At 54.3% G+C, this 18450-nt stretch overlaps 1 protein-coding gene across 5 annotated transcripts in view; it reads left to right on the top strand.

Annotated features, from left to right (window-relative positions):
• The window catches only part of AGPAT3 (1-acylglycerol-3-phosphate O-acyltransferase 3), a 113046-nt gene that overhangs the window by 73537 nt on the left and 21059 nt on the right, over positions 1 to 18450 (top strand). For 3 of the 5 annotated variants that reach the window (XM_022597128.2, XM_089910129.1, XM_022597129.3), the window contains 6 exons: positions 5227 to 5396; positions 5986 to 6147; positions 7059 to 7212; positions 7709 to 7811; positions 12138 to 12213; positions 17634 to 17832. In XM_022597128.2, coding sequence (XP_022452836.1) covers positions 5227 to 5396; positions 5986 to 6147; positions 7059 to 7212; positions 7709 to 7811; positions 12138 to 12213; positions 17634 to 17832 — 864 coding nt within the window. The other 2 variants (XM_089910130.1, XM_089910131.1) reach the window with 2 other exon arrangements.

Genomic DNA, 18450 nt, shown 5'->3' with positions numbered 1-18450 from the left:
CCCTGAACCACTGCTTTCTTTTCAGCTCTGCGAGCATCCCTATGTTCATTCTGTGTTGCCGGTGTCTTTTGCTGTCCCCCCGAGCCCAGGGTGACTCGTCGTCCTCAGGCCCGAGGAGTCTTCGTGCTGTGTTAGGGGCACAGATGTGGAACCAGACAGCCTGGCTGGGGCCCTGGCTCCCTGCTGACCTCAGCCAAGGCTCTAACCCTTCTCGCCTGTGAAATAGAGACAGCGCCTCTCAGCTGGACCATCAAGATTAAATTAGCACATAGAATGTGTGTACAACACTGTTCAATAAACGATTACTATTAGTAGGCAAGTTTGAATTTTTCAAAAACTCATTCGTTGGAATGTGCAGAGCATGGCTTGCTCATGTGTGTTAGGGCAGGCATATGTTTGAATGAAGGAAATCACAAAAAAGGTCCTCATTCAAAATATTCTCCAAATTGACCGTGAGCACATTCATGGCGCCAGCCCTGGCCGCGTGTGTAGCGATCTACGATCTGTGATCTACGAGAGACCGATGTGACTGGAAATGCACTGAGCAGCCCACCGGGCCATGCTGGCAGCTGGTGGAACAGAGCTGCCTCGACACGCCGCTTTCCTGCAGGCAACCCTCTGCTGGGCTTACTCTCCAGGCAGGGTGGGGGGGGGTGGGTAAAATGCCTGCAGGGGCTGCCTGTGCTGTCTTCAGTTCAGTCCTGCTCACCAGCCCCACCTGGGCCAGACCTCTCGCTGGACCAGAAATGCCCAGGTCCCAAGTGCGGCCAGGGGAAGGCACCCCGCCCGCACCCCATGAGCACTTTCTTCCCTGCATCCTGGCTGCTGGCCAGAGCTCCCGCCCATAGAAGCCAGCCGTGTAGCGAGGAGGCCGTGTACCCGTGCAGGCCGCCCAGGGATGAGCGCACAGTCCCATGCAGTGGTCCTCGTGTGCCTGGACGGTGCCACGGGGTCGCAGCTCCGGCGTCCTTTCCACCTGTGAGTGGCCAGCGGATGTGGTCCGTCCCCCGCAGGTGGCAGCTCTAAGCCAGCACTGTGGTGTCCAGCAGCGTGATTTGCAGGTCATCCTGGGAGGCGGTCGTGGAAACAAGGAGCCTTTAGATGCGGCGTCAGTGCCCACGTGAGTGAGGCACGTGTTGTCAGGCCTAAGTGAAGAAATGACTTTGAAAGGTAGCTTTTTTAGAAAATTCCATGTCTGTGGGGGTTTTAGACTCGCACCCCTACTCGCTTCGTCCAGGGCTTCCTCCATCACACACAGGGACGGCCTGGAGAGCCGGGTTCACTGGGGTCCTGAGCACCCCCTGCAGGCTCTGCATCCTCCCCAGAGGACGGCTGAGGTCCCTGCTCCTTGGACGAGGGGCCCGCAGGTCGGAGCAGCTCATCCAGGCCGCCCCCCTCCCTGCCGGGTGATTTTTACGTCAGTGGGTTGAGGCTGTATTGATTCCTCTCAGACTTGTGGTGAGAAAGCAACGCAGGATTTCCCCATCAAAGAGACGGCCACACCTCAGCGTTCACTGCAGCATCGTTCACAGTAGCCAAGATGTGGAAACAACGTCAGTGTCCATCAACGGACGAACAGATGGGCAGAATGTGGTCTCTACGTACAAGAGAATATCATTCAGCCTTTAGAAAGGAAATCCCGCCGTATGTGACAACATGGGTGAACTTGGAGGACAAGATGTGGAGGAGCCAGTCACAGAAGGACAGACTGCACTTGTCCTCCTTATATGAGGGGCCTAACGTAATCGAGCTCAAGGAAGCAGAGGAGAGAATGGGGGCTGCCGGGGCTGGGGGAGGGGAAGGGGCGAGCGCTGTCAGATGGGTGTGCAGCGCCAGTTACACACAGTGAGTAAGTTCTAGAGGCCCGCAGTTACCAGTACTGTACTGTCCACTCGGAATCTGTGAGGAGGGTAGGCCTCAAGTTAAATGTCCTCACTACAGGCTTCCCTGGTGGCGCAGTGGTTAGGAATCCGCCTGCCAACGCAGGGGACACGGGTTCGAGCCCTGGTCCGGGAAGATCCCACATGCCTCGGAGCAACTAAGCCCGTGCGTCACAACTACTGGACCTGCACTCTAGAGCCTGCGAGCCACAACTACTGAAGCCCGTGCGCCTAGAGCCCGTGCTCCGCAACAAGAGAAGCCACAGCTCGCCTCAACTAGAGAAAGCCCACGCGCAGCAACGAAGACCCAATGCAGCCAAAAATAAATAAATAAAATATATGCCCTCACTACAATAATGAATAAACCCTTCCTTGTTCCCAAGCACACTGCTTCAGAAGCAATGGTCTCAGCCACAGGCTCTTACTTGACCAGCTGACACATGGAGGTTCACCCAGGCCTCCGTCATCGAGAAAGGGACAGGAACAGGCCATCGCCGAGCTGCACAAAGGCCTGTCTCAGCCCTGGCCCCCGCCGCCTGGGTGGGGTGTTCACCAAGCCCCCAGCAGCTGCCTGGGCTTCCGGATGGACGGCTCAGCCTAACCTCGGGCCTCTTTATTTCTTTTTTCTTTTTCTTTTAATGTTTATTTATCGGGCTGTGCCGGGTCTTAGTTGCGGCATGTGGGATCTAGTTCCCTGACCAGGGATTGAAGCCGGGCCCCCTGCGTGGGGAGTGCGGAGCCTTAACCGCTGGAGCACCCGGAAAGTCCCTGTTTCCGTCTGCTTTGTAATTCTTAAACAGCTATCGGGGGGTGAAATTCACCCATTTAAAGCATGCGGTCCGGCGGTTTTAGTGTATTCATAGAGTCATGTGCCCATCAGCACAGTCTAATCATAGAACATTTTCACCCCATGAAGAAGTGGTCACCCCCCCATTCTGCCCCCTCCCCAGCCCCGGCAGTCACTATTCTGCCTCCTGTCTCGGTGGCTTTGCCTCTTCTGCACATTTCATGCAAATGGAACCATGCAGTGTGTGGTCGTGTCTGACTCCTTTCACTCGGAGCTCAGTGTTTCCAAGGTTCGTCCACACCGTAGTGCGTGTGAGGCCCACGTTCCCGCGTCACTGAAAGACGTCACCCTATATGGATACGCACTGCCTGTTCACGTGAGGCCCACGTTCCCGCGTCACTGAAAGACGTCACCCTATATGGATACGCACTGCCTGTTCACGTGAGGCCCACGTTCCCGCGTCACTGAAAGACGTCACCCTATATGGATACGCACTGCCTGTTCACGTGAGGCCCACGTTCCCGCGTCACTGAAAGACGTCACCCTATATGGATATGCACTGCCTGTTCATGTGATGCCCACGTTCCCGCGTCACCGAAAGACGTCACCCTATATGGTTACGCACTGCCTGTTCATGCATCAGTTGACACACATTTGGGTTGTTTCCCCTTTGTGGCTTTGTGAATAACGCTGCCATGAAGTTTTTGCACAGACATCTGTCCTCACTTCTCTTGGGCATCTACCTAGTGGTGCCATTGCTGGGTCCTCTGGTAACTCTGTCTGGAACATAGTTTTCCAATGCGGCTGCACCTTTTACGTCCCCACCAGCAGCGTCAGGGGTCCTAGGCACCCTCTCCTCACCAGCACCTGCTATCTACTGTCTGTTAGATGACAGCGTCCTGGTGCGTGTGACGTGGTTGCCTCGCCGTGGCTTTGGCCTGCACTCTCCCGACGACTGGTGATGCCGAGCATCTACTCGTGTGCTTGCCGGCCATCTGTAAATCCTCTTTGGAGACCGTCTGTCCAGGGCCTCTTGTCTTTCCATTCCTTGGGTCTTTATTCGTGCCTTGAATGCCGGCTGGAAGTCGCCAGGCTAACAGGTTCATCCCAGGGGGGGAGTTTGCCTCTGTTGACCTGGCCTGCGTCCCCTCAGAGCCCTCTCTGGTCCGTTGATGAAGCTTATGGCGAGCATGTCCTGGAGCTGACCTCTTTATGACCCCTCCTCGGACTGCCCCGAGGGTAGGAGGGACCGCGGTTTGTGGTTCGAGAGTGTTCAGGTATTACCTGAGAGTCGGCCTTCCGTCCAGTCCCCGCCTTGTGTAGAAAAGGAAGTGCAGACGCCAGCACATGGGGTGGAGCTGTGTGTCCCCCAACTTCCACCCGGGCTGGTGGGGACACTAAGTGGAAGGAGAAACCAGGCCCCATGCCGAGTCCCATCCAGTCCCCCACAGCCCTGTGAGGAAGCCACTATTGTCTCCTGTCAACAGGGAAACCGAGGCTCAGGCAGTCAGGCTCAGAGCCCACTGTCTAAGCACTGGGCTGTCCTGCCCCATCAGGCTTCCCTGGCCTCCCTCCCCAAGGGCCAGTCTCCGGAAAACCGATGGCTTGGTGTCCAGCAAACAAAGGACAGGCTGTCTGGTGGGCGTCCTGAGCCTGGGAGCCATACTTCCTGGTCTGAGGCCACCCTCCTCGGGCGCCTGGCCGTGGTGGGTGTGATGCTGGCTGGCTGTGGGCCTGCAGCCTCCCCTTCCTGCTCTGCTGGGGACTGAACGTGTGCTATCCCGTCAGTGCACAGCACCTGTGAGAACTGCAGTCGGACATGACGATAAAGGTACCCACCTAAACTCTTGTAAAGAGTAACGTGGGTAAGAGTTACAGTACTTAACGTACATAAACTGAGGACCCCTTTGTAGCCCGACGAGGACCCTAGTTTATTCGTCTATTTCTGTGTTTTTAAGCTTCCTCTGAAACTTCCCACAGAGCCCCGGGCTCAGTGTGCTGGGCTGAGATTGGAACTCCACCACTTTTTATCTGTGCTTTGGGAATATAATAGCACTAACTCAAGCCGCCTGAGAAGTAGATGACTTAACGTGTGTAATTTACATAGCAGAGCACGTGGTGTCCTGCCGGTATTCAGTAACTTGTGGTTGTTGATGATAATAGTAATATAACGCTGATGGTGTATTCTCTTAATAAGTGAATGCTTTGCTCACCATGCCATCCTATGGGACATTTGATTTTTAAGAAAAAATGTTTTAAATCAAGTCCTTTAGATATGTTGGTCAGAAAAACTTCCACCTAAAACGGGTTCCCTCCTCCATCTCTTCTGCGTTCATTTGACTTCTCCCCTGACTTTTGCTTAGAGAAGCGTAATTAGAATTTCAGAAAACTTAATTTTAAACATAAACATAAACCATCAAAACTCATTTCTAGCCGAAAATGCCAGTCGGGCTGATACCGTACAAGCCCTGCCCACGTCAGGGAGCAGAGCGGGGGGGGGCCCCGGCCCGGAGTGCGGTGGTCTGCACCTCGCCGACGTCCCTCCCTGTGTGTCCTCAGAGCTGGTCATGCTTCTGGAGTGGTGGTCATGCACGGAGTGCACCCTGTTCACCGACCAGGCCACGGTGGGCCACTTCGGGAAGGAGCATGTGGTCATCATCCTGAACCACAACTTCGAAATCGACTTCCTCTGTGGGTGGACCATGTGTGAGCGCTTTGGCGTGCTGGGGGTGAGCGATGTGGGGTTCCCGGGAGGGAGTGGGCTGTGAGATGCGGGGGTCGCAGGAGGGTGGGGTAAGTGACATGGGGTCCCAGGGAGGTGCTGGCATGGCTCCCTGGGGTCTGGCCTTCCCTCTGGTTTAGCCCCTGGTCCCTCCAAGCTAGGAGTCCCAGCATGGCTGACCTCAGGGCACCTGGGACTGCAGGCTGCCCCCAGCTGCCCCAGGGCTTGCTCATGAGACCAGGTGTTACTGCGTTTCCTCTCAACTCCTTCCTCCCCCGCTTGGCTCAGCTGCCTCAGATGAGACAGGACGAGGGGTCCCCTGCGGTGGAAGCGCAGTGCATGGCGGCCCTGGCATCTTCCTCGGGGAGCCCCGGGCCTGGCGGCCAGCGCAACCTCTAGGTCCTTGGCTCCCGTGCTGCCCGCCTGCCCGCGCTTTCCCCATCTGGTGGCACCTGCACTCTGGGTCCATGCTTATCTAGAGCGTCACACTCAGAGGCGGGGTCTCCCGAGGACAGCCAGTCCTGGGGGCGGCCTGCGGGGGCGTGCCCTCGGGGACCTGTGGTCCTGATGCGCCAGCTGCTCTGCCCTCCCCCCAGAGTTCCAAAGTCCTGGCTAAAAGGGAGCTGCTTTACGTGCCCCTCATCGGCTGGACGTGGTACTTCCTGGAGATCGTGTTCTGCAAACGGAAATGGGAGGAAGACCGGGAAGCTGTCATCAAAGGGCTGAGGCGCCTGGCTGACTACCCCGAATACGTGTGGGTGAGTGAGGGGTGAAGCCACACGGACTGTGTGGTCTTGAGCCTCAGGGGCGCAGCCTGAGTTCTTAGTGGTGAGCCGGCAAGAGCCTCTGAGCACCAGGGAAGCTGTCTGAGGAGGGCGGGGCCCCGCCCCTCTGAGCCTGCAGGCTTGGGAACCCCTCTTGGACCACCTGCTTCCACCTGCCCCAGGTGGGACCCGCCACGCCAGGGGCACCGCCGCCCCTCACACCCGGCCCCACTCAGAGCAGAGCCTGCTCGGCTGAGCCGGAGGCTCCCTGGAGACGTTAGCGGGCCGTCTGCCCAGCGCCCAGGCTGTTCCGCCGAGTCAGGGCTCAGGACAAGCCCTCGTGAGCGATAGTTCTGTGGGTCGACGTGGACTTCAGTTGTTAGAAGGTTTGCGCTGCACTTAAAACAGCCACCCTTCAACGGCAGGGAAGGGCCCTGGAGGCCGGGGCCCTGGTGGTCCCTTCTGAGCCCCTGGATGGAGTGTGATGGATTTGATGGACAGCCATCTGAAATGATCGGTATCGATCGGTTTGCATATCAGTTCCGGTCTCTGACGGCAGTTCCTTATTTGGTGTCTGTAACTCACCAAGGCAAAGGGATAGAAGACTTTGTTTTCCACTCGCCATCGGAAGGCTGCTGCCTAGGGATACCTTGTCCCACTCTCTCCGGGAAGTGTCTTTTCATTCGCTGAGAACAGGTGCAGGGCTGTTGCTGTCTGTGAAGGAGTCGTGTGCGGAGTGCGATTGCGGCATCTCTGGTCATGCCCCGCTCTGGTCGCTGGGGGGCGACATTTCCACAAGACTTTGCCGCCAGGCGGGGGCACGTACACGGGCGATAAGGAGCCTGTCGGGCTCCAGTCCCGGTCGCCAGCACCGCACTGACCTCCGTCCCCTGTCTGTGTCTTAGTTTCTCCTGTACTGTGAGGGCACGCGCTTCACGGAGAAGAAGCATCGGGTCAGCATGGAGGTGGCCGCCTCCAAGGGGCTGCCCGTCCTCAAGTACCACCTGCTGCCTCGGACCAAGGGCTTCACCACCGCGGTCCAGTGCCTCCGTGGGACAGGTAAGAGCCACCCGCTGGGACTGTCTCCAGCCCAGGCTCCAAGCAAAGCAAGACGTGAAGTCAGTGATTTGCCAAAAACCAGATCAGTGAGTTCCGTGTAAAATACAGGATGCCAGTGGCGTTAAAGGGAGAACTGAGTACTCAGATTTACATGTTGTAAGATTCTCGTATCATTTTTTGAGGTGATAAAATACTAGTTAGTGGGAAACAACTAAAATGATAATAAAAAAGGTATATAACTGAAAACCTTATTAAGGAAAAAATATATATCCAGTTAATCCAAAAGGAAGGCAAGATGAAAGGGACAGAGGACAGGATGGATAGGAAACGGTCGCTTTAAACACGAACGTGCCCGTAAGTACGGTAGATGTGACTCAACTAAATGCCCCAATAAGAGAGGAGAAGTGGCAAAAGGAGCAATCCAGGTCAGGAGCCACGGTGGCCCTGCTACAGGATGTCAGCTGGCACCTGTCACCCTCTGCCCCTCTCCCTGCAGTCGCAGCTGTCTACGACGTCACACTGAACTTCCGAGGAAACAAGAACCCGTCTTTGCTGGGGATCCTCTACGGGAAGAAGTACGAGGCGGATATGTGTGTGAGGTGAGCAGACAGGTGCCCACAGGGGCGGGGCTGGTAGGTGGGTGGGACTGGAGCCAGCTCCTCCCACCTCCTGGCTGCCTCCCGGCGGCCCCCATGTGGAGGTGGCCGGCATTCCACCCTCCAGGGCAGGCATACGGTGGGGACAGTACAGAGCAAAGGAGTGGGTGCGACTTACAGGAGGAATGTTCCAGAAGCTCCAAGGGAGGCGTGACCCCTCCCACTGGAGGGAGCAGAGGCTTTTTGGAGGAGGCTTCTGAGCTAAAACTTGGACAGCAAGTAGGACTTTAATAGACAGGAGAAGGACAAGCTGTCCCCGTCTGAATGGGATGCACGTGTGTCCCCCTTTTCATGGTGTACAGCCACGCAGACCACCTGGGAGAGAAGGTGGGGTCAGGGCCACGTGCTGGGCTTCGGGCTCCTGGCTGCCTGGTCTGAGCTGGGCGGTTCCACCCAGCCAGCCTCCACCCCATTGGCTCAGAGGCAGCCCCGCCCGAACTGAACTGGTGAACGCAGGGCAGCCCTGGATGGCCCCCGTGGGACACTTTAGGATGCCCCAGAAGCGAAACTCAGCCCGAGGAGGGGCCCCATATGGCCCTTAAAATGTCCCCGGGTCATCAGAAACTATTCCCGTTGGTCTGTGCAGTGAGCATTTATCGCGTGTCTGCTGTATGCATAGGAAGGGGGTAGAGGGATCAGAGAGAAGGGAGCTTCTGAAAGGATTCACTGCTGCAGAGGCAGAAACCTGCTCAGCGGGCGGGGCTCCAGGCGCCACTCTGGGAGCAGAGGAAGGGAAATGACAAAGTGACCATCTTTCTCTCCAGTTTGTTGGGCCATAATGGGAGAGGCCACCTGCACCCTGTCCTCCCACCTCCGGGGAAGCCCTTGCGGCTGACTCTGCCCCCTCCCCGCCCCACCACGGTGCTGACCTTTCACCCCTGATAGAAACCCTGCATCTCTCTGAGCTGATCAATGTAGGGTGTCCCTCCCGAGGAACATTACGGCCTCACGCTGCACTGCTTATGGAGTGACTTTTGCTGGCACTGGTGGCTTTGGCCCAGAGGGGCAGGGATCTCAGGGTCAGAGGGGAACAGAATCCCTTTGGGGTTCCATCCCCAGTGACTCGTGGTCTTGGTGAAATGTCCAGATGTCCAGGGCCACCGGCAGAGCCTGAGGCTCCACTGGGAGAGCGGGCTCCATGTCTGTAACACAAGATCAAGGTCAGGGACTAGGGCTGTGGCCGGAGGTCGCTGAGTCTCTCCCCCACGCCACTCTCTGACGCTCCATGTTTTCTGCCTCGTGAAGAGAAGATAATCCACCCAGAAGTCTTTTTACCTTAAGGCACAGCCTGGGGGCTGCTCTATTCATTAAGTGGTGCTCTGACCTGATTCCAGCTCCAGGCCTAATTCCAGGCAGGCCTTCCAGGTCCATGTGTTGTCTGGATCGTCCTGTTTGAACTCGCCAGTCTCCTGTTTCACTCACATGTGCCCAGAAAGGCAGGACGTTCCTGTGTGTATAAACCGCATAGCCCCGTCTCTGTGTCGGCCCCGTGTCGGCCACTGACCGCCACCGACTTGGTGTCCATCCTGCTCAGTCTGACCCAAGGAGGCTCTGACCGGCCCTCTTTCTTGAGAGCTTGAGCCAGGACAAGTTTAAAAAAAATACCACTCAGTTCTCCTGCCCCAGTGTAGGAAGTTTCCAGGAATAATTCTGTGAAGATAAACAGGAAGCTGGGTGGCTTTTTCCCTCTGACGTTCACAGAGGACTAGCTCAAAGTCACTGTAGGGTCTCTTATTCCATCCGGGGATCAAGGGAGAGCCCAGGACCCTTGCCCTTAGCTCTCTAGAACCCCTGGCCGGGGGCTGACCACTGGTGGCCAACAGGGAACGGGTGATTTTTCTGGGGCCCTGGATGGTCCCGGTCATCCTCACGGGAGCCCTCAGAGGCAGATCCTGCTCTTGTCCCTGGCTAGGAGGGCTCTGGCAGCCTTAGCCACCCATGATCAGAGCTGGTAGGTGGCAGAGCTGGGGGAGCCCGCCTGGTCCAGCTGCAGGCCAATGCTCACACCACCCTCCAGGCTATAGCGCCCCTCCACGTGGGCACCCAGCTCCAGCTGGAGAGGAGTGGTGCTTTAATCTGCTCGTTTTCCCCTTCGTTGCAGAAAATGTGAGGCTATATTTCACCCAATCATATTTTAATAAATATATTCTTAGAGTTTCTGAAAGTTTCAACTTACTGTTTTGTATTACCAAACGGGTGTCTTGAGTAAAAGCAATATCCCAGTGAGTCCAAAACATACCTGTAATCAAAGAAGACAAGGTTCCCGTGAGCCAGTGGAGTTGTGCCTCATTTCCCCGGGGGCCTGAGACTGGGCCAGGGCCTTGGGGATGGTGACTTGAGGCTCTCCTGTGTCCATGCTGGCAGTTGGGGCCAGCGTCCTCAAAGTGGAGTCAACTCCAGAGTTGTATTTATGTTTTATCTCATCATTTAAAACTCTTATTTTATATATTTTGTCCTGCATATAACAGACATACAACAGAACCTGTATGTGGTAATGTGAAATCAGGGGAGAACAGTCACGTGAGTTTGACACTTTGGGCCATCATCCCTCTGTGGACAGACCCCTTCCAACTTCCTTTTCTTCCTGAGACGGCACCTGTGGCAAACCCTTCAAGCGCTACTTCTCACCGTGTACTCCTGGAGGTCCCCAGCACCTTTCGGGTCCACAGAGTTAAACCGTTTTGTTTACTAGGAGGTTCTAAGTCTTCTTCTCTCCTCTGAGCGTACAGCGGAGTCTCCCAGAGGCTGCGTGACATGTGGCCCAGCATCGCTCGGATGTCTGGTTGCGTGTGTGCTTGTAAAACTGGGAAGTTTTACAAGATGGATGGTAAAGATGGATAGGTATAACCCACAAAATCCAAAGTTCTCAACTTTTAGAGACAAGAAGGTAGGGCTTTGGGCTTTTTCGTGGCGCAGTGGTTAAGAATCCGCCCGCCAATGCAGGGGACATGGGTTCGAGCCCTGGTCCGGGAAGATCCCACATGCAGCAGAGGAACTAAGCCCGTGCTGCACAACTACTGAGCCTGCGCTCTAGAGCCCACGCGCCACAACTACTGAGCCCGTGCGCTACAACTACTGAGCCTGCACTCTAGAGCCCGCGTGCTACAACTACTGAGCCTCGCTCTAGAGCCCGCGTGCCACAACTACTGAGCCTGTGCTCTAGAGCCCACGAGCCACAACTACTGAGCCCGTGCACCACAACTACTGAGCCTGCTCTCTAGAGCCCGTGTGCCACAACTACCGAGGCTGTGCGCCACAACTACTGAGCCTGCACTCTAGAGCCCGCAGGCCACAACTACTGAAGCCTGTGCGCCTAGAGCCCGTGCTCCGCAACAAGAGAAGCCACCGGAATGAAAAGCACCACACCGAAGAGTAGCCCCTGCTCACCGCAACTAGAGAAAGCCCACGCGCAGCAACGAAGACCTAACACAGCCAAACATAAATAAATAAAAATAAATTTATTTTAAAAACCAAAAACGTTGAGATCCCTAAAAACATGGAGATTTGCCTCTGGCCGTGGACTTTTCTCGTGGCTCTGCTCTCACCCTGGGCCCTCTGAGGTGGGCAGCCAGCCCCCGGGATGACCGCGGTCCCTTGTTAAATTACTGTTGCTCACACGTGCGCTCAGCGGCCCCTCCTGGCGATCCCGAGGTACTACAGTTGCCGTAGAAAGCGGTCCTTGCCCTCCTTGTGTTGTTACCGGGTAGACGCCTCCCCTCGTGGGGCTGGTAATTCAGCTGGCGATAGGGCTTGTACAGAGGTCAGTGTCATCATTGACGCCAGCCGTTTGTTAATTGAGATTAAAGTTTCGAAATCTCTACTGCTTTTCATACTTGAAGCAAATGGATTTCATTTGTGAAACACAAACTCTTCTTTGCCTCATAACAGACACTCAGCCGTGGTCACTCCCAAAGAACAAACTATTAAGAAAGACCAAAACTGCTTAATGAACGGTCAGTTTTCCCAACGGAGCTGGGGGCGCAATCTGCTCGGCTCCGTGCTTCTGGGTGTCCCCGGGCGAGGCTTCCGCGCTCCCGGGCACATGAAGCACCTCCCGGCCCCTCCGTGGTTCCCTGGAGTCCCACCGGGCGTGGGGGAATGCCCAAGAAGTTACTTTGATGTGTGTGTGTCTTTAGAAATTGAGAGTCAGATTTGAATAGAAAAGGCAGGGCTGACAAGTAACCCTGATGTATAATGATTTATTTTTCCTCTTTTCAGTTTGATGTCATCTGGTAATTCAATTTGCTTTCAATCTTCTTAATAAAACAGGAGATTTCCTCTGGAAGAGATCCCGCTGGATGAAAAGGAAGCGGCTCAGTGGCTTCATAAACTCTACCAGGAGAAGGTAAGGGCGCTCAGCTCTCCCCACACCCACCCTCTTCTCGGGGCCTCACGAAGAGGTTTCAAAGGGGCAGCTAACAGGGCAGGCAGGTAGCACATTGGCTTCCTCTGGAGACGGGAGTGCTGTGCCACTCTCAAATTCTTCTTTCCAATCCTCTTCTTCGTCTTTCATTTTTCCTAACTTTTGAGGAATGAACAAACTAGAGAAAAGTGTAACGGATATCATAATGCTTGTATAACCATTGGCAATAACATTTTATCACATTCGTTTCATTTTTTCATGTAAAAGAAATTAGACATGTAACACGCATTATGTGCGTGTGTATGTGTATATATATGATTTACTAGGTAAGGCACAGTATAGATGATGCGGCAGGCTTCTTACGATAACCCCACCCGGTCCCCCCCATCCCCCCAACATGCCTCACCCCTGCCTTTATACGGTGTGTATAAAGTTTATTGTATGCACACAAACAAACAGGACACTAGGTTATCATCTTCAACAACAGGGGAGGCTTGGATAATCAGAAAGTCCTTCTAGGATAAAACACGTATCCTTTTAGACGCATTGACAAGTGCTGAAGAAAGCAAGGGAAATCTCTAGGGAGCAAAAGAGGAGGTGGGACTGAAATCCAGGTGGGAAGGCTGTGAGCTGAAGCTCCAGGAGTTTGCTGGTCCACCCAACCTGAAGGCTTGAGTTTTAATGCCTACACGGAAGCAGAGAACAAAGATTTGACCTCACTTGGGGCTGCAAGTTGGAACTGAAGACCCTGATGAAGCTGGGACCCTCTGGGAGTTTTGCCCTCAAGTGGTTAAACTGGAAAATGTAACTGCCAGCATAGGAAGTGACTCTGAAGGTGCCTTCCCCCCAGCCCTCCCACCCCCACCGCCCCCCTCGCCCGGTCTCTAAACGCCTCCCTGGTAATTCATAATCACAGTCCTCACGCACCTGTGGGGGTTGAAGTCATACTAACAGCAGAGCTCAGAGGATCCGCATAAGAAGTGGTTTTAGGTGAATCTCTCTAGAGCCCCTGAGAAAAGCACGTGGAAAACTAGAAGAACACGACTCCAAACCTAAGCTGCCCGAGATTTCTTCAGAAAAATTCTGCTGGAGAGGCACTCATAACCAGAATCCACGATGGGAGAGTACAACAGACAAAGAGAAAAATTAAACCCTCCCGAAACTTCAGCTAATGGAACTGCCAGGGAGACTCAAATCAGTATGTATGAAATGATTAAGCAAAAAAGAAGGGATTGAAAACAGAAGAACAAGACCGATTAAAAAATGAGACAGATTTGAGAAAAACCAGGTAAAATGTGTAGGCATGGAAATCTACTAACTGACGGCAAAATCTTAGTTAACAGATGAGACACAGCTGAGAGATAATTAGTGAGCTGGCAGGTTTTGAGGACGTTACTCAGAATGCAGCACAGAGGAAGAGAAAATGTAAAAAGGAAGTTTAAAAGATCCAGGGGATAAGCAGAGGTCCAGAGTGTAACAGGGAGTCCAGAGGAGAAGGTGGGAAGAATGGTGAAGAGCAGTTGTCAGAGATCACCATAATACTTCTAGAATTGGGGCTCCCCTGGTGGCGCAGTGGTTGAGAGTCCGCCTGCCGATGCAGGGGACGTGGGTTCGTGCCCCGGTCCGGGAAGATCCCACGTGCCACGGAGCGGCTGGGCCCGTGAGCCATGGCCGCTGAGCCTGCGCGTCCGGAGCCTGTGCTCCGCAGCGGTAGAGGCCACAACAGTGGGAGGCCCGTGTACCGCAAAAAAAAAAACAAAAACTTCTAGAATTGATGAACATGGGTTTCGTCAGCTTCAAGAAACCCAAGTCTGGAACAGGATAGATAAAAAGAATGTATATAATGTACATATATGTGTGTACACATATGCACACATATACATTGTACAAACATACACAAGATAGAGTAAACCCAGAGAGAGAACAAAGAAAATACAAAGAGCATAAATTAGTTAAGCACAAAGCAAAGCTACAAAAGAGTGAATCTACTGCACCAAAAGCTTTTCTTTAAAAATATTAATAAAATAGAAAGCCTTGGGCAAGACTGACCAATTAAACAAGAGTGCCGGCATTAATGGGAACAAAAACGGTGACACAACCAAAGAGCAAGGAGTGAAAGTAGTAGGAGAGCAGTATGACAACTTTATGCTCCTACATTTGAAAACTGGGATGAAATGTGTGATTTCCAAGAACAATAGAACTCTCCAGAAGAAAAGGAAACCTAAATAAAAAGGACTAGAGTGTGTGTGCGTCACATGGCGGATGCGCAGAAAGACGTTGTGTGCACGAGGCTACAGAAGACAATGCATCTCTGGATCAGGGTCAGGTTTTAAAAGTTTGAAGGGACTTCCCTGGTGGTCCAGTGGTTAAGAATCCACCTTCCAATGCAGGGGACGTGGGTTCGATCCCTGGTCAGGGAACTAAGAACCCACATACTGCGGGGCAACTAAGCCCGTGTGCTGCAACTACTGAGCCCACGGCGCCCTGGAGCACATGCGCCACAACTAGAGAGAAGCCTGTGCGCCGCAACGAAAGATCCCACGTGTCACAGCTAAGGTCCGACGCAGCCAAACAAATAAATATTTTTTTTAAAAAAGTTTGAAACTCTTACAAAAGTGACATTTGCAATCAACAGTATTTGTTTAGCAGGAAATGAGAAATAACCCAGAAGTGCATTATTAGGAAATAGATACATTACGTGTGTGTATTCATTTACCTGTGATTCAGTTAAGATGAATGAACTGCGCATTATCAATCTAGATGAATCTTGAGAAAGTAGGTGTAAAGAAAAGCAGATTGCAATAGGCATATAGTGTGGCGCTATTCACAGAAAATCACCAAGCGCGGGCGCAGTACCGTGCATTATCGTAGAGGTACCCGAGCACAGGGGTGCAGGTGTAAGCCCTTCCTGGGGATGGAGACCACCCGCTGAAGTGTGATGACTCCTGGCGGGGATGGGACCACAGGCCTTGTCTTCATCTCTAAGGGTTACTTTCTAAAACAACCTGATGCAAATACAGCAAGTGACATAACTGATTTATTTGGGTATTTTCTATTATTTGCTATGTTTTTCCATAATATTGAAACATATACATTTTTTATCACTTTTCATGTCACTTATATTGTAATTTGCATCAGGGACCACACTGTGTGTCACGTTCTCCCATTTATTCTGTTTTTAGTGACCATTGTTCGTTACATCTTTCAGCGTTGACATAGCTTTAATTCACCCCTTTAGATGCTGTGCTCCACCGTGTGTTTCCCATGTGATGACGCCCCGTTTTGGCTAGTCGTCTTCCTACCTGTGAACATTTATGAACTATTTATGAACTTTCTGCTGTTCCCCACGCAGCAGGGCACGTGTGGGAGCGTTTCTGCCAGATGTTAACGCTGTGACTGGTGGTAGGAGGCTCTGGTCCCTTGTGAAATGTCTCTAAGTTGTGCTTCAAAGAGCCTGCCCGTTATGTCCCCAGCCGAGCACGAGAAGCCCTTTCTCCCCGTCTTGTGAGTAGGGGGTCTGCACTGCCTTCGGCCCCATTGCCCCCTGCCAGGGAATACGCAGACCCTGAAGCAGCCGAACTGGGTGCTTTGGTCCTGCTGTAACACACGTGTTTCTGGAGACACTGACGCCTCTGGTCACTTACCAGTGAGCTCCGGCCGTAACGTGGAAACAGACCTCGGTGTCACCAAAGGGCCTTGAAGGTCATTCCAGACAGTTTCCCCATTTTGCAGATGTGGGAACTAAGGCCCTGAGGAGGAGGTGACTATCCTCTGGGTGGAACTGTCCCCAGGTCTCCCGGCCTCTGCCCCCCGCTATGCTCCCCCATGCTTGCTGTGCTCACCAGGTAGGGTCGGTGAAGGAAAGGGGCCTGTAATGACAGAGGGCCTGGAGCGCCCGAGGGCTGGGGCGAGGGAGGGACTGGAAAACGGTGAGGGAGGCTGGAGGTGTTGATGGTTTAGGTGGGGTCAGTTTCTCTAAAGTTCCACAATAAGCATGTTCACCAGAGGTTAGAAAGAGGAAGGAGGAGCTTGGTGGAGCGAGGCACCAGGGTGAGGAGAAGGGACGTGATGTCTGAGTGACACAAGCAGCAGTGTGTGTGGCAGGTCCCTCCCCAGGAGAGCAGGGGTGTGTGTGTGTTTTATTCAGGTGATCAAAAGGCCTGTCACAAACTTGGTGCAAATCTGTAAGCACAGTGGACTCTCCTGCGGGGCTAGGTCCTGCCTTCTTGTCTCTGGGTGGCCTCCGGGCCCGGTTCACCTGACCCGTGAGCTCGCCGAGAGCCCCAGGGCGCCCCTGCTTCCCCCCCCCACCCCCCACCCACCGACAGGTGCTCCAGGAGCAGAAGGAGGGCGTGGCCCGTCTGCGTGGGGCAGGTGGTCAGAGCGGAGCTGGCCGAGCGAGCGGGCTTGAAGACGTTCTGGGGCTGCACAGGGGAGGGCCTTCTGGTGGGGGTTCATGTGGTCGCCCGGAGGGTACACACGGGCATAAGGGTCGCAGTGGCTCCTGACCACACAGGACCTGTGGTGCCTGCCCCGTGCCCCGTCGACCAGCAGGGACAGTTGGTGCCTGACCACAAGCCGGAAGAGGCTGCGAGGCTGGGTGTTTGTTAATCCCCCTGCCCTGTTTTTATGTAATACACAACACAGCTGTAGAAAGCTAAATGCAGAAAATAAAATAGAAAAAAAACGAGGACAGGTGAGATTTACTCCCCCGGGTAACTCAGATCGTGTGGGTGTGCATCTTTCCAGACTCTGTCCTAGACAAATATATAGGCGTACATATTTTTACTTAAGAGGAATTGTGTGGCACTTAACTTCTTTCAGAAAACAAACTATCGTGAGTGTATCTCCTTGTTAGCATGTGACGTGTCGTGGCCACAGAGAAATCTATGTCAGCGTCGCAGTTTCTCCGGCAGCTGGTGCTCGGTGTTGAGCGTGTGTCCCGTTTCCCTGTTGAGGGTGCTCTCATGTCCTCACCCGGTCCTCTGTCCTCCCATCATTAGCCACCAGGACACGGAGGAAGGAGAGGTTAAATAGCTTTCTGTGGGTGACAAAACCAGCGGCGGGTGACGCCAGGCCGCTGGACTCCCAGCAGGTAGTGGCCGCCACCCTCGCCCTGGAGATGTCACAGGAGACAGTGAGGGGCCGGCCGACAGCGCAGTCCTGGGTGTTGAAGGTGCGTGTCGTGCACCAGGCACCGGCTGATAATTTTCCTAGGAAAGTTGCCCTGTCGAAGGGTTTGTATTTTTCGAGCTTTTGGTACAGGCCACCGAGGTTCTCCACGAAGGTCATGCGAACTGCATTTCCCACCCGCAGCCTGCATGGCCCGTCCACTTTATTTATAGGTCGAGTCACTTTTCACTGTGGGGTTGTAACAACAGCACACTGGTCGACTGTTTCAGGATGCGCTGCAGGAGATGTATAACCAGAAGGGCGTGTTTCCGGGGGAGCAGTTCAAACCCGCCCGGCGGCCGTGGACACTCCTGAACTTCCTCTTCTGGGCCACACTTCTCCTGTCTCCTCTCTTCAGTTTTGTCTTAGGCGTCTTTGCCAGTGGGTCTCCTCTTCTGATCCTGACGTTCCTGGGGTTTGTCGGGGCAGGTAATGAACGGGCGTGATGGCGCGGCTTGAGGTTGGGAGTCTTCCATGTGCCGGCTGCGGCGCCCAGGCCTGGAGATGGTCACCTGGGAGCCAGGATGCAACCTGAGCCTTGCCGGCCTCAGAGAGCTGCTCTGGCCACTGAGCCACAGGGCCGTGAAGGCCACAGCCAGATTCCAGGGCCATCTGTCCAGAAAGCTGGCCGGCCATCCGCCCGCCTGGCATCTCCTTCTAAGAGCTGTGTGGGGAGGGCCTGGGCCACCGGTTTGAGCTCGGGCAGTTAGTGGCGTGGGCTGGTGTGATGGGCTGAGGTTCCCAGGACGCTTTCGAGGCCCTGCAGCCCTGAGTGCACTGCTGGGCACCCGGTCTGTCGGGCACCTGGCTGGGCACTACGGCCCTCAGCCCTGGCTGAGAACTGCACCCCGCAGCGGGTGCACACTCCCCCGGGCTGGTGGGGGAGCAGAGCTGGCCGCCTCCCGGGACAGGCTGAGTGGGCAGGGCAGGGAGGGGCAGAGGAGGGGAGAAGGCCGGCCTGCCCCCCCCAAGGGAAGTCTGAGGCCGAAGGTCTGCCCGCCCCCATGACGATTTTTCCAGCTTGCCATCAATCAGTCTAACCTCACC

This window comes from Delphinapterus leucas, chromosome 4 (assembly GCF_059928025.1).
Source record: "Delphinapterus leucas isolate spDelLeu-1000000601 "Yukka" chromosome 4, BTC_Dleu_Yukka2, whole genome shotgun sequence".
Lineage (NCBI taxonomy): Eukaryota > Metazoa > Chordata > Mammalia > Artiodactyla > Monodontidae > Delphinapterus > Delphinapterus leucas.
The sequence above is the reverse complement of the archived record's forward strand: the minus strand, read 5'-3'. Positions and strand labels throughout refer to the sequence as shown.